This window comes from Equus przewalskii, chromosome 20 (assembly GCF_037783145.1).
Source record: "Equus przewalskii isolate Varuska chromosome 20, EquPr2, whole genome shotgun sequence".
NCBI lineage: Eukaryota > Metazoa > Chordata > Mammalia > Perissodactyla > Equidae > Equus > Equus przewalskii.
This window is the reverse complement of record NC_091850.1, coordinates 43,684,045-43,699,587: the sequence shown is the minus strand read 5'-3', so window position 1 is coordinate 43,699,587 and position 15,543 is coordinate 43,684,045. Positions and strand designations below refer to the sequence as shown.

General features: G+C 43.8%; 1 protein-coding gene and 1 long non-coding RNA gene across 2 annotated transcripts in view; one reads left to right on the top strand and one right to left on the bottom strand.

Moving 5' to 3' along the window:
* Positions 1 to 15,543, bottom strand: part of MYO10 (myosin X) — a 210,793-nt gene that overhangs the window by 4,411 nt on the left and 190,839 nt on the right. Inside the window, exons 28-39 of the mRNA XM_008518069.2 lie at positions 14,674 to 14,769; positions 11,550 to 11,643; positions 10,762 to 10,817; positions 8,635 to 8,777; positions 8,183 to 8,377; positions 7,000 to 7,157; positions 4,828 to 4,951; positions 3,964 to 4,261; positions 3,175 to 3,382; positions 2,191 to 2,327; positions 1,187 to 1,307; positions 321 to 773 (exon numbers count right to left, since the gene is read on the bottom strand). Of these exons, the coding sequence (XP_008516291.1) occupies positions 321 to 773; positions 1,187 to 1,307; positions 2,191 to 2,327; positions 3,175 to 3,382; positions 3,964 to 4,261; positions 4,828 to 4,951; positions 7,000 to 7,157; positions 8,183 to 8,377; positions 8,635 to 8,777; positions 10,762 to 10,817; positions 11,550 to 11,643; positions 14,674 to 14,769 (2,083 nt within the window). The remainder of the gene's footprint in view (positions 1 to 320; positions 774 to 1,186; positions 1,308 to 2,190; positions 2,328 to 3,174; positions 3,383 to 3,963; positions 4,262 to 4,827; positions 4,952 to 6,999; positions 7,158 to 8,182; positions 8,378 to 8,634; positions 8,778 to 10,761; positions 10,818 to 11,549; positions 11,644 to 14,673; positions 14,770 to 15,543) is intronic.
* LOC139077859 (uncharacterized) lies at positions 3,317 to 11,190 on the top strand. Its single transcript, XR_011530448.1, has 3 exons — positions 3,317 to 3,444; positions 6,161 to 6,265; positions 10,549 to 11,190. It is a non-coding gene; the product is annotated as an uncharacterized lncRNA (long non-coding RNA).

Below are 15,543 nucleotides of genomic sequence, written 5' to 3'. Positions count from 1 at the left end.
ATCGGCACTTTTTCTTATTGGATCTATAGCTTCCATAAGACTAGAAGTTATTAAAAACAGGTTACATCTCAATTTTCCATTGACTCCTAATATTATGAAAGCACTTACTATAACAGAGGAAAAAACCTTTTGGTGGATGGGTGGGTGCGTTAAGGGTAAAATTTTGGGAGCTCTAACAAGAGAGTAAGAGAGCAATGTGTTCCACCCCATCCTCTCCCCTTAGGAACCTGGCCATGGTCACACTGATTTACGTTCTGAGATGCAACCTGTTCTTGAAGCTACAGCCAGCCTGCCCGGAACGCACAGCAGCCACTGCTCACCTCCACATCAAAGAGCGTCGACCCGTAACCAGGCCACTCCTTGATCACGGCCATGTACTTGGCCATGGCCTGTTCCTGGCTCATTCCCTGCAACTTCTTCCACTTGTCAATGATACCAGCTCGAGCAGAGGAGACTTCTTCCTTGATCCACATGTCCAACATCTGCTCTTCCTCGACCTTCTGCCGAACGACAGACCCCGTCCGGAAGCTCCGCCTCAGCGTCCCCTCCAGGAAGCTCGTCCGCCTCTTCTCCAGCCGCTCGCACGGCGTGAAGCTTTTGGTCGACTGGCTGATGCGGGTCTTGAGCCTCTGCAGGGAGTAAACCTCCTCCAGAGGGGGGACCGTGGCGTGCAGCGTGTAATCCCCCTGCAGGTACTGGAGCCGCAGGGCAGCGAGGACCTGGAGGTTTTCTTCAGGGGCCGGATAGTGGCCATGGATGACGGCTTCGTGGGCCTGAAAGGAAGCAGCCAACAGCTTTACAGGCCAGACACTGCTATGGGAAGTCCACCCGGCTCCCTCCCTTTCTTCACCAGGATTTCTCTCAAAGGTCACTCCAGCCAAAAATTGTACTCCGGCCCCCCTTGGCTGCTTTAAATTTCTCCCTAACACGGATACCATCTAACACATGTATTTTATTTCTTATTGTCTCTTTCTCCCCAACTAGAACAGTTCCTGAATAGGAGTTCAAATCAAATGTGTAGTAGTTTCATTCTACAAAAGAAGTGAAGAGCAGCAGACCTCACCCATGCTGGGAAATCTGCCACAGTGCATAATTTCTAAGGCCTAGCAGTTAACTCACGAGGGTATTAACAGGTCTCCCCACCTCCTTGCCAGTAAAGGAATCTGTTTCTAAAAGTTCCTTTTACCTGTTCAAACATAAACGCAAATTCCACGCTGTCTTTTGGTACGTTGTCTGTGTCCAGGAAGCAGTAAAGTTTGAAGTAGAATTTCCAGGGCAGGTCTCCCGCCTCTGATGTGGCAGCCAGCCTACGACAGAAGTCAAGAGAGACTCAGAAAGCAAAAGGAGATGGGCCTTAGGCAACCCACAGGGAGCTAACTTTATGACTTTTCTCTCTAAGGATACAGACATTCTGTCCATGCTCAGATAACAGAGTGGGTGGGGAGGGGGATGCAGAGAAAACCGAGAAAGAGGAAGGCTGATCAGGGCTCCTCGCTAATTTTATTTAACCAGAGGTAAAAAACATGCTTTCATTCTGTCTCCCTTTGAGACAACAAACAGGCAGCCTTCGATGAACTGTGCTAACAAGCATTTTCCACATAGCCCAGTCTAATTAGTACCAGCTAAGCTTTATGCTGAACCCATAAAAAGAAAACAAACAAAAACTATTTTCTTCATTCCCTTCACCAACCTTCAAATAAACTACAATAATATCTAAAAAAATTGACATGAATATTATGGAGGCTGTGTTTGCACTGAGCAGCAGTATCTTGTGTTACTCTGGGGATATGAGAGTCATAGATCAAATATTAGAATTCCAAGAGACAGAAAACGCAGTTTAAAGAGTTGGTAAGTTGGCTTGTATCTACTAGCCCAGTTTCAAAGCTCATGAGAAGTGAAAACCTAAGAATCAGGAATTTCCCAGAAAATGAGTACGATAGGGGACTGAAAGAAAGGATGGGGTAAAGGAACAATGACACATTATATCATATTTAAGACAGTGGCTTTATCTAGGAATCAAGAAAAATAGCCAGCAGAGAGAGATGAAAAATTACATCTGCTTCAACACAGGTAAAATGAAATGAACTCAAACACACACTGAAGCTGAACACGGAACGGAATTCAAACCCTCAACTCTTGCTCTTCATTTCCTTTATTTAATCTGCTGCGTTTCAGGGAGAAGGGACTTACTTTTCAAATTTTGCTAACACATCAGCTACGATGGTTCGGCTTTCGATGGCTTTATCGACGTGCCCGTTGTACTCAAAGAGGGCGAACATGTTCCTGCTGTCCTCCATGGCGAGGCCTCTGATCAGCTTCTCCACCACCTGGAAGACACATCACGGGGTCTCAGCTGTCCCAGAGCTGTGGTCCCAACACACGTGGTTCTAGAATGTGCCTTCATCTGAACCTGGAGGGAGCTGCCGGCAAAAGGGAGGGTCCAAGCAGCCTCCTGTCGTGTGCGGTCACCCAGAATTTCAAGGGTGCTGTTCCTCCCTTGCTCTTTTGAAGTCAGTTTTCTCTCTTCCTTGCCAAAAAGAACACAGGGTATTTTGCCACCGGTAGGGGCAAATGCTGGGCTAATTTCTTACAAACCCACATCAGCATGAAAAGTGCATGAAAACTGAAGCCTTGTGTTTCAGCTGATAAATTCATGAATTCCCAGAAACAACAGTGACATCTACCGATGTTTCTTCCACATATGGATTTTACCGACTACTCTTTTTAGCCAATTGGATTTATAATACTAAGTTAAAATAAAAAAAGAAAGAGAAAAAACGTGTTCCCCTGACCCAACATTCTTGATGTTCACATGGCAAATAGGAACACTTCATTGCAGAAGTGGTACAATAAACCCTGGTCACACTGGGCACACCTGGGTCAGATCTGCAACCTCTGCTAGATACTCAACAGCTTCCCAGATTAGCAGGATTCTGTCTCACACCTTGGCATAATTTTAATTTGGTGTTTCTACTCAAACCTCAACACATATTTTTATCTCTTTATACATGTGGTTGGCTGCAGGTGACATTTATCTCCTTGTTTACTGAGCAGCTGTACTATGCAAATCACAAGTGCGCACGAGAGCCCATCCAACTGTGCACAACGCTCCCGGCTGAAGCCTACGGGCAGTGATGCATCACACAGCAGGCAACGCGGCGGCCTCTCCCTCACCTCCCCAGCTGTGGTGTGGGAGTTGATGGTGATCTTGCAGGAGCCTCCGCCGTGGCAATACACTGTGGATGTCATTTCCTGCCTATGGATCAGAGCTTCTATTTCATCTCGAGAAGGCACGAACTCTCTGCATTTGGTTTTCTTAAGAGATTCGTAAGTGAAGAGGGCGTATTTTTCCATCTCGGTTCCTGGAAACTGTTCCCGTATCCTAGGAGATGAACACTAACTGTTAATTGCTAGATTGAGGACGGCTGGCTCCAGACCAGAGTGGTAAGCAAGCCCCCAGTGGCAAAGGGAGCAAACCCCAGCCACTTCCTGGCAGGTTTAGTTTAAATAATAATTTTTTAAAAAGCCAAAGAGCCAACGTTTGACTGGGAGCAACTTTTGCTGCCAGGCCCCCTGTTGCGCTGTTATACTTGAAACAGTCATGCCTCATGCTGCTATAGGGAAATTGTTTTTCCACACTTAACCAAAATCTGAACCAGATTGTTTCTACCTGTTTGATCCGCAAATAAAGTTCTTTTTTTTTTCTATTTATGTAGGGTAGCGGTAATTATATTTGTCCAATGTCCTATAGATGAGGACACTGTCCCAAACTGGCCCTGCTCCCTGACCCAGCCTTGTGGGGCCTAGAGAGAAAAAGGATGCCTGAGTTCCGTCTCTAAGGCTGCTCAGGGGGCGCACGAGTCTGACCCGGAGATCTGTGACCCACACTAGGCGTCTTGCATTCGAGGCCTTTCTCAGAGCCGCAATCCACCGCACGCCTGGCTCTGCCCGGGCCCCTCATACCTTTTCAGATGGAACTTGAGGTACTTAAGAATCCCCCGACTGGGCAGAAAGGTGCAGCTCAGGCACGTCAGGATCTGCCAGCTGTACAGGTTGCCCACGCTGCCCGGATGGGGCACTTTGTTGGTCTGTTTGATGAGCTGGCAGTACAGCTCGTCTCGCAGAGGTCGGAGGTCATGCCCCGTCTGTAGGATGCCCTGGATTATGGGAATGGGGTCAGACACGGATTCCAGTTGCTGGAGGGAATTGAATATCTTGATGGCTTCGTCCTGAAGGGTTGTGTAGCCTTTGTCCTTGAGCACTAGGAAAACAAAGCGAACAGAGAGGTCACCCGAGGGGTTTGGGGAAGGCAGAATCCAAGCAGAAGACGGGATGGAGGAATGGGCACAGACATCCACCTGGTGACGCGGTGCCCACCACGCCCCCCAAACATTCGAATCCGCCACCAAAGCTGTCAAAACACAGAGGTGGGCAGGTCACACCGTTCTGTTATGTAACTGAACTATTTTACTGTACAAAATCCTTACTTAGAAGTAGGTCTCTTGCCGAACAGGTTCCATGGAATTTCCCAGAATGCAAGAATGCAAGACTATTTATATTTAGGATCTGGTCCTCTAGGATATCAACGCAGAACTCATGGGGACTGCTGGCATTTTCTGACTCCCTTTTGAATCTCTTTAGTACAACAATCCTCACATCACTACAACCAAACTTTGAAATCTCTGCTTTAATAATGAATCTTGAGTATATTTTACCTCTTTTTCCCATTCATGACGACTAAGACAGTCTTTGAGTTAATATGATAGAGCTAAAGAATTGGGAAAACAAAACCACACTGTCCCATCCCGGGTGGAACTGGGCACTTACAGTTGAGATTGATGTCCCCGTAGGGAAGGGGCAGGAGAGGGGAGTGGAGCGGGTGGTGGGTGTGGCGGAGGATCGGGTTCCGCTTGTAAATCTGCTCCACCACATCCGAGTTCAGGCAGTTCTCCTGGAAAATAAGCGAGCCATTCAAGCAAGCAAGCTTATCGTAAAAAACACATATGTCAAAGAACAAAATCATGTGCATCCTCCTACACATGAATATTTTCCAAAGTCTAAAGCATCTGTAAGCCCGGGGTGGTCGTGGAAATCTAGCATTAATAATTTGAAGCACAAAGATAGCCAGAGTCTGCGTTTGAAGACAAATCACAAACACATTTTTCTTACATAGCTCATGTGCATATATTGTTCCATGTTATTGAACAATCTTCTCCAAGATTATGCACACTTAAAAAAATTAATTTAAATGTCTCTTGCTAATTATTTCGCCATCAATCATTGAGCCAAATCATGTTATCATTATCTACAATTCATTTTAAAAATATATCTTGCTAGTTCTTTAATTGGCCTTTCGTATTCTTTCTGTACCTGAAAACTACACGTTGATATGTTACTGGTAAGACTGTTCTCCCTCGTGCCTGCTGCCCCTCATAGTCCTGAAATTTAAGACATCCTCCCATAGAATTTCATCATGTATTTATGCTCTTAAGATGTTAATTTGGGATATGAAAAAGCCAAAGGTACTTTTAGAACTTTAAATAAACAGAAAAGTTGAAGGAGAGGTGATGAATCATTCTGTCATGGTTAGGTCATTTCCACTATGAAATTATTTTTAGTAACATCCAACTGAAAGACAGAAAAAAATGTTTTTAATTACTTAAATTTTGTATGGACTTCATTAGGGCAACTTGTCTAATTTCTCAAAAAGTATTGCTTCATATTTGTAAAATTCTATTTACTCTTGATGTATGATTTCAAATCAATTAAAGAACATAAGAATAGACAAGTTGTAGCTTTGAAGAGAAAGTTTGGCCGACATGTGCTTCACTTTCTCAAAAGAATGCTTCAAAAAAATTTTTTTAGGCTATAAATGAAATTATTAGTATCCAGCACCCTGGGTTCCATGGGAAGCTTTGTAAAGTCTTATATGATAACAGACTTGCTGGATTTTGGCTTCAAATACCCAGAAAACAGATATCACTTTGGAATCAAGAGGCTGACTTGAATTTGGTGGGAAATAATATACTATTGATACATTGGACCCTCTCCCACCTTCATAAAGGTGGAGGCTGCCTCCTGGATCCAATTAGCTAATTTCCTTTGATATACATCAATAGACACCTGCCTCGTTATCATTCGAACATCTTTTCTGTCACAGCTCCAGCTCCTTCCTTTGTGTTGGGAATCGGCCCGCACAGAGAACATGGAGGAATGGCAGTATAAATGATTTCCTTAACCTAGTTCTGCATCAAGGATTGACCAGGTACGTGAGCAATACAACTAGAATATCCCATGTTTCCATTTCCCTTCCTAGAAAACGAGTGCAGTGATTTTGGTTCACGGCTGCCATTACATCATTCATTCATTCATTCATTCATTCACTCATTCAACATACATTTACGGAGCAACCAATCTTTATAAACAGGAAGTTACAACTGTAACTGAACTAGTTAGTTACAACTAACAGGAAGTTAGTCCAGAAACTCGGGAGCTTCTGGGAGTTTAGAGCACCTGATAAGGATTCCAAGTTTTATAGACCAATCTGGGCTCTTTGTGAATCCATTGTGTGGTCCAGAAACTGTAGTAAGAGTAGAATTATTGTGTTACTCCTAGAAAGTCCTTAACCTGGATTCACGTGGAACCTGCAGCATAGCAGGTTGTCTGCAACACGGATCACACCACGTCCCTGTGATGGGGAACCCTAAACCCCAAACCACAGACCATCGTCCCTCTGCCTACAGGGACCAACACTTGGGTTTGCCTCCGAGGAACACCTAATACTTCCCTGGAGGCAAAATATTTTTAGCGTAAAATTTCACCTAGAGATCTCAAATTTAGATTCCTAAAAGCAGGGATACACAAACACAAGTTGAACCAAGAGTTGGCTTTGATTACAGAATATAAATGGAGCTTGACTAACGTTGACATCTTGATGTTCCAAGGGTGAGAATCCGTGAGCCACTATGAAGCACCCCAACGAGCTTGGATCTACCTTACCTTGATGTCCTGAATCAGCTGCTGGGTGGGGGTGTCGATCGGGGCCTTGGTGTCGGTCACATTTTGAATGGCGCTGGACCACCTGGTGGCCTCGTTGAGCAGCTTTGTGTAGAGGCGATAGCAGTGCTTGCGTCCATACACGGTGATGTTCCAATAGCCTGCGACAGGAGCAGCGCACACGTGAGCACTAACCTCTGCAGCCAAGGTGACGTTCTTGCCCCAGAGTCCCAGAAATCCAGCACCACGAGAAGCCTACGGCACCTCCCCCTGAGCCCCTTTAAAGGAGTCAGTCATTTAATTCAATAAATACTTAAATTCCTATATGTGCCTTGCCCTGCACACCCAAAGGATGTGGAGTTTACAGTTGAGAGAGGAAGACAAACCTAAAACAATAAACCCAGAATGAAATGATTATAACATTGACTCTGAAAGAAAAACAGGCATAAAGGACTTCCTTTCAAGGCTCTGAAACAAGAGTGAAAACTCCCCTCAGATTTCTGACTTTCCTTCCTTCCTCCTTTGCTTCCTCTCTTCCTTTCTTAGACTGTCCCTTGAAAAGAAAACACTGCGAAGAAAGCAGTCTGTGTGTTCAGAGACAAGCTGTAATCTGGAATGGAATAACTATATTAAAAAATATATGAATATTCTTTCGAAGGGAATAATTATATTAAAAAAGCACAAAATCACAACTAGCCACAGAAAAGAAAATAAACAATTTAGGCACATTTTTATAATACCGAAAAGCAGAAAAACTACTTACTGACTGCTTCTTATTTACTAGGCTATGTTCACTGACAGTCAGGATTTATCGTTTTTAGCTTGCACTATGACTCTTATGGCACAATGGAGAAAAAGATGAAAACACAAGCATAGAAAAATAAAGCTTCCTGTAGGAGAATCTTTCTCTGTTTACCTGTCATTTTCCTTAGAAAAATCCTTCTGCAACTCAATAAATCAAGACTTCTTTACTTTTTATTTACGGTTTAAATACTAAGTGTTTATACAGATAACAAGAGAGCGCCTCAGAAGATAAATCAACAAGAAAAGAGCTTCTTTTCAGGGAAAAAAACTACACACGCTCAGTAGGAATCTCATTCCTTTGCTCCGAGCAAACCCAGACCTCTTGTGATCTCATGTGCGATGTTTCCAGCCCAGCCAGTCACGAGCACACCGTACTGGTTACCTGTCTCTTTGAATATCTTCTCGTCTGGAGGGACAACAGAGCACAGGCTATTGAGGACCAGGGTGCCCAATTTCAGAGCATTCTTCTCCGAGCTCTTGTAATAATCCAAGGAATTGTGGGTTAGCACAAACCACCGTTTTTTCAATTTCAGTGAAGACATCTTTGGACTGTTTTTCACTTCCTTGTGCAACCATCCTGGAAAGAAAGATTCAAGTGTAAATTAAAAGCTGTGGATAGAAACACCAAATACCAGGTAACCATTTGCATAATGCTTACAAATAGGTTGTTTTTCTACACATTTGCTAGAAACAGCCACGATCATTTCTTCTTTATTTTTCACGACCTCAAGACTCAAAATCACTCAGAAAAGCTGCTCAAAATGGAAAGACCGCAGATATCTAGGTAAATGAAAGCAGGGCTCTATGAAAAGGCAAAGCACGGGAAGCAGTTACCTCTCACGATAAATTCCTGGCCCTCCACTCTGGTGTCGCCCTTGGACCTCTGCAGCAGCGTTATCCAATGGTGCATCTCCTCCGGCGTGTCGGCGTTGCAGTGGAGCACCCGGTTGGCCGTGATGATCACGAATGAATTGGGTCTGAGCGACAGGGTGAGAAGGGAGCAAAGCCTCTTAGCTGTGCTTTCAGCATCACCTCTACTTGAACCGAGACTAAATGCCTTTTTCCTGGCGTATGGGTCATGGGGATAAAACCTGAGGTGTTATTTGTATTTTATGTTAAGGCAAACCTTGCTCATTCCTGCAGGATTTGTTTTCTGCATCATTAACCTTTAAACTTGGAGCAACACATTCTGCAGGTCCTGAAAGGGAAAACATTTCTTCATGCAAAACTTTCCAGATGAAACTCGGTTCCGGGAAGGCTGCATAAGGTGACTGCAGGGGAAAATTTTTTTTTGATGCCTCTCCAAAGTAAATTTCTTTCTGCCTTTGGATACTGCCTCGGATAATATTTCTGTGGGTCAGTAATGAAATGTCAGGCACCAGTAATAGAAGATGATCAGTAAATAGGTGTCAGTGGAACATCTTATACACTTGATCACGCCTGGTACAGAAAGCCGCCAGGATCCACAGTTTCAAAGCCATCTGACAAGGGCGCATTTCCAGTCAGGGATAACATAATAATGGAAATTTACTTTCTCCCTCCTCTCTTTCTGTCTGGCAATGCCCTGAGCCTCTCAGAAGCCCTTGCTCACACTAATCCCTCTTTCTAACTGTTTAAGGCCGTGCCTGTGAACAACTTCTTGCATGTTCTCAAACATTCACTGCAGTTAAGGGATGCAAAAGTTCAGGAAAAAAAAAAAACCCAGAAGGTTAACAGGACTGTAGTAGACAGAGAGACACACATGCTCCTTAAAAATAACAAGAAGATTTCTCTATAGTTGAGAAGGGACAAAGGTGGGCACATGAGGACGAGAAAAAAGCCTGAGCGGAGATGGAAAGTTCTAAGCATGGATCGTCACGTGCCCAGCCTGCTGTAGTGAAGGGGTTTCGGAGAAGAAAGACGTAGATAAGGTAGGAGCTTGACCGTCAGAACAAGAATCTGGGCTTTGATGACTGACATAATGCACGTGTTCAACACTCCTGAGCCATGTATAAGATGGTGCAGGAGCTACGGGAAACAAAGTCTGTGGTTCAGAAGAGCCTATATCAAGGGTGGGGTGATGGAGACGCCTGAATTCTGCGTTGGAGACACTGTTTTTGTTGTCAATTTGAACACATTTCCACTCACTTTCTAAAGCTATGTTACTGAGCAGAAGCCAATTTCAATTCTTACTCAGAATTCACAAGCAGCAAAGAAAAAGAGAGACGATAAAGACAAAGGTCACTGGGCACCAAGACTCCTGAGATCATCTCTCAAGATGATTTGCCTTTGAAAAACATGCTATTTGGAGGGCACAGCTAAGGTAGAAATGCCAAGGAAAATAAACCTTTGTGCTTTAATTATTAACACTCTACATATAAATTGTCATCAAAACCCATTTCAGATTCATTATTAAGTTAGAAAAGGGAGCTACACCCACCCCTTTGCTGGAATACTGTTTTCCAGGCATTTTCTTCCTGTAGGAATCCCGACTTTGTTCCTGTATCCAAATGAAGAATATTCCTCCTCTATGTTTTTTTTCCCTAAGCTTCAGTATATGGTTGTGTATCCTATTTGTTAGTTTTTTAGTTCTCTGTGTGAGCTGCCGCCACAGTATGACAACTGCCAGACGAGTGGTGTGGTTCCACAACCGGGAAACGAACCTGGGCCGTGGCAGTGACAGCACTGAATCTTAACCACTAGACCACAAGGGCAGGCCCTATTTTTTTTAATTGACTGTCTAAATTAGATTTCCACTGTCTCCCACAGCACTCCAAAGACAGCCAGAGAGGAAGACCTCCAGAAGATGTACAACTGGGTACCAAGACAGAAGACGCTGGATGGCTGGGGTTGACCATGTGGGAACACGCAGCCTAGAATCGTCCACAGCCCAGGAAAGAGAGAAGTGGCCCAAAAGCATAGGGATCCGTGGATGCACACGGGGAACTGATCACTTTTGTTAAGAGTCACATCTGAGCTTACCTGTCGGGGCTGTCAGAGGCGCACACTGAATCGATCAGCCCCACGTCCAAGGTGCCCTGGAAATGAGAGTGAGAGAGCCATTCAACAGAGCGCACATTATCGTAATATCCCCAGATTACGACTCTCTAAACAGGCAAACAGAGAAAGCTCCTTCTTTTTGGGTTAACTGCAAAATGATAGTTATCTAAGAAAAGTCCCCCTTCATTTAGTGTGTAGACAGCCTCCAGACAGGGCAGACCTACAGTACACTCATTAAAAAAATTACAAATTAATCTGTTTTGTTCTTAAAATCTCTCAGTGAAAAGTGTTTACAAATCTTTCTCAATAGTACAAATTTCCTGATTTACACTATGATCTGTCATGAAATTTTAAACTTATTCTGCTCAGAAACTTTGTTTTGTGTTGAACTTTTCTTATGAAAAAATAAAACTATTTCTTAGATATGATTTTATGACTCTGTCTATATATCTGGGATAGAGAACATAAAGAATATGATTTAGAACCCACCAAGTCCTTTGAAGAAAAGTGTTATGTGCTTCCATGATTTCATAAAAATTGGGATTTTTTTTTTGTTCTCTTCATGGTTTGAGGTGGGAGAATTGGAATCTGTTCCTACTTATGATCTTCTACACTTTATTCTATTTTTATACATGATTTTTAATCAAAATGTTCTTTTTTCTCTTTAATCAGTGTACTTTTACTTTAAAAAAAAAAAGATTGTCTAGAAATTTCTGGTCCCCTCATCTCCCTCAGGACATCCCGCCTCCACTCCACCGACGCTCACGCACCACAGCATTTTGAGGGTTGGCCTGCTCATCGTGCATCTCCCGGATCTCCTGGTCTGTGGATGCGTGGACCTGACTCAGCACGCTGAACCACTGGCTGTGGGAAGGAGAGAGTGACCGTCAAGGCGTGGCCAACCTCTGGATTTGCGGAACAGTGGTGCCCTTTCTCCACATTCTCTGAGGACAATGACATCTCTGAGCAACTTTGCTTTTAATTTGCCTACTTCTTCTGGGTAAATGTGGGTCACATACCACCAAGAGACAAAGTTAGAAGGAACAGCCAAAGTACCATTAAGTACCATACGTCGCAATTTCAGGTCAATGGAAGACCCTTTCCTCTAGGTCCCACAGACCTTTACAGACATTTAATGATGATGATAATAACTTCCTAGAGAAATGGGCAGCAAAACCCTCAGTTCAACCTAAAACACTTACATCAAGGACCTTTATTGAAGATATTATTTATAACCTAGGGGACATTCAGGTGCCTTTTCTTTTTTAAAAAGTAAATTTCAAGGTAACAAGGCCCATGGTGTAGATGTACCATCTCAGAACGGCCATCTGATGTTTATTTTTCCTAGTCATTCCCAGGATGGGGTTTCCAACCACCTGATGGGACTTCTACACTAGTAACTAAAACCGTAGAGAGCTGGGAATTGAAAACAGTTGCCTGAAGGGAAAAGTGGAAAATTATTTTGACCAGAGAACTCTTCCATCTTCATTTCAAATGTTTTCTCACTTCCAGCCTCATGAGAATCAGATAATAAAGAAAAACACGTCAACCCCAGAAAAGTCAAACAGAAATCATCATGTAACTCAAAACACAACACCAGCTTGAGGAACGTGACCATAAATATCCACCATCCAACATTTACTAAGCAACTGCAAAATGTGAGAGGTACCAACCATGAGGGATGCTAGGACATCCTTCTCCTGTAGGGGGCTTGAAAGACATACATACACCCCTACTAAATAAGGCAGAGGAGAAGGTACTTGGTATACAGTGAGATATTTAAGAAAAAAAAAATCCTATATATAAAAGTCATGTAAATTATTTATAGCAAAGCACTAAAATCTATCTCCTGTGATTCCTGAAGGAGAAAAATGTGACCAAGAGCTTGAAAATATTCACGACATACAGACTCTCAGGCAGACCAAGGGAAACATCTTTTTTTTTTTTAAAGGTTGGTACCTGAGCTAACATCTATTGCCAATCTCCCTTTTTTCCCTTCTTCTTCTTCCCGAAGCCCTCTAGTACATAGTTGTACATTCTAGTTGTGGGTCTTTCTGGTTGTGCTATGTGGGACGCCACCTCAGCATGGCTTGAGGAGCGGTGCTAGGTCCACACCCAGGATCTGAACTGGCGAACCCCTGGGCAGCCAAAGCAGAGTGCGTGAGCTTAACAACTTGGCCACAGGGCTGGCCCCAAGGGAAATATCTTAATATGAATTTTCTTCATCAATTCTGATTAACCCAAAGGTAAGACTTCAGCCACTGCTTTGTGAAGCTTAAAAATACCCCAAATCAAACACTAAAAATCATAGACATTCAAGATGAAGGCCACGTGGGATCCCACACAAAGGGATAAAATTGACTGCATTTTCAATCTTTACAGGTGACACGCCTAAGTTTACAAATTTCTCCTCCTGAATCAAGTATAACTTGGAATTCAAAAAGGAATTTTTTAAAAAGTGTTCAACTGGTCAGGGGAAACAGCCCTTGGCTAAAAAATTCCAAATGTTAAATTTAGCAGGTTCATTATGGCACCAAACAGATGGGACAGCTGCCAAAAGCTGGGCCTATAATTCAGCTGACAAGCTGTGGGCATTCCCTGGACCTCAAAAAGCCACACGTGGTCTCTAGGAGTCCCAGACGGAATGATTGGGCTATAATTCCAGGTTTGCTTGTTTTTCCAGTTTGTGTCATAATTTATGTATCCAAGCAGGGTTTTAGTTCGTTCCCATGGGAAGAATTATTTTCTTTGCCCTTAGTGCTGCTCCTAGGGTGTTGGATCAACTCGGAAACATTCAAAGGGCAAGGGGTACTGAGAGGCCCTGAGAACTCATGAGAAGGTTATAAAGATTTCTGAGCTGAAAAGCAAAGAACACAGGCCAAACGATGTCCCTCATAAATTAGAAGATATTCTCTGGGGTTGCTCAGAGTGGATGACAGACGCCTCCAACATCACCCTACAGACTCACAGAGCAGCAGGCACAGCCAAGATACTCCTCTGCATCCCATCTACCGTGTGACCTCGTGATGAGTCACCCGGAGGGGCTAACACCAGTTCTCCTTAATTTCGTGCCACATCTCCTCAGCACTCCAAGATGGAAACCCAACACCCAGAAGAGTTAGACAATTGCCCCAGCCAATGAGGGCCACGCCTGTCCTCCGAGCTCAGTCAAAAATTTAACCTCCTGAACAATGTCAGCAGCTCAGTTCCTCCATTCAATAGAATTGTGGTTGCCTGTTCCACAAATGACACCACCCTTTCTCTGTACCTTAGTCTCCTAGTCTGTTATATACGGATAATGGTAATAATACCACCACCCTGCAGGGTTACCGTGAGAATTCTAACAGATGTGAAGCATTTCAGAATACTGCCTGAAATAAAGTTAAGTTCTGCATCTCTTCTATCGTATTGAATTCCTTCAATATTAAGACCTTTAAAACCCTCCAGATGCCAGAGCCCTATCATTTATTTAAACAGCCATTGGTTAATACTCCTGCTTTGTCAATCCTTAAACAAACACAAGCTGTTCCCTTTCAAAGCTCAGAAGCTTCCAGAAGATGGGCTTTCAGCTGTGTGTAGCTGCACAGTTTACATATGCTGCCAATGAAAATAAAAGCCTGAGCAGAGATAAAAGGGTCTGTCTAGGGGCAACTGAGCCTGGAAATCCTGAACCACATGCTGTACTGGGACACATAAGCCCAGTGGGGGGGTCCCCATGGGATAAGAACATCAATCTCTCATGATTCACAGTCGTCAACCATCCTAACAGAAGACCCAACCAGAAAATCCAGGAGACCCTTTCCAAAGCCAGTAGGTACAGTGCTCTGTGTGACGCCCAGGCCCGTGCAGGAGTGAGGCTGCAGTTACGATGGAGGTGCCAGCACAGTGCCTCACCTGGCATCTTCCGGGGACTCGGCGATCAGGTGGAAGGTCCTATCGGCCATGATGATGTCAATCCCATTCTCTTTGCTGGTGTTATCTATGATCTCTCTGCGAAGGAACAAAAGCCCCAAACACAAATCAGGAACCCAGAATTCTGAATAACAGGCGAGAAAAGCAATTTCACCAAACCAGTGATGGAGTTGAAAACTGTTACTGAAAAATCAAGAGGCCCACTTCAGCCTTGTTCTTTTGCCTTTAGATATGATGAAGATCCTCGTGGCCTCAAGGGGGAGCTAGGCTCCTCTCTGTGCCCAAGAGAGGGGCTGCTGTCCAGGGGGAGGGTGTTTCCTCGACTTCTCCAGGGAGCGGCCTCTCTCTTCTCACACTGGTCACCCAATGCCCATCCCTGCTCAGGCACTTAACCCTCAGCTAAGGCTTAAGGCTGGGCTGACACCTCTGACTTCCTTGACCCGATAGGGGGTTTTGGGGTGGAGAGTAGGATTTGGGCGTTTCTAGATCTCAATACCATCTTGATCTCATCGCAACACTCCCTAAATAACACTAGAAGTTTAAAATCTGGTGGACGAGGTTAACAAAATCAGGATAAAACACAAGCAGATGTCAGGATCAGACCAGAGATGGTAATATACTTGATGAAGAAGGGTCTTAGGGGTTAAGCCAGCCTGCTCTCACAACTGTTCACAGTAAATATTTATTTTACATCTACAAAACCAAGTAGTCTAATTGGTTTGAAAAAATAAACATTGTATAATCTTATAGCTAGAATCACTGAGATAAAATATTACGAAAAAAATCAAGATCAGAATTCAGAGTGATCTGTGATGCCTTCTCTGAGTGGAGGAGAGAGGTGATTGATGGGGA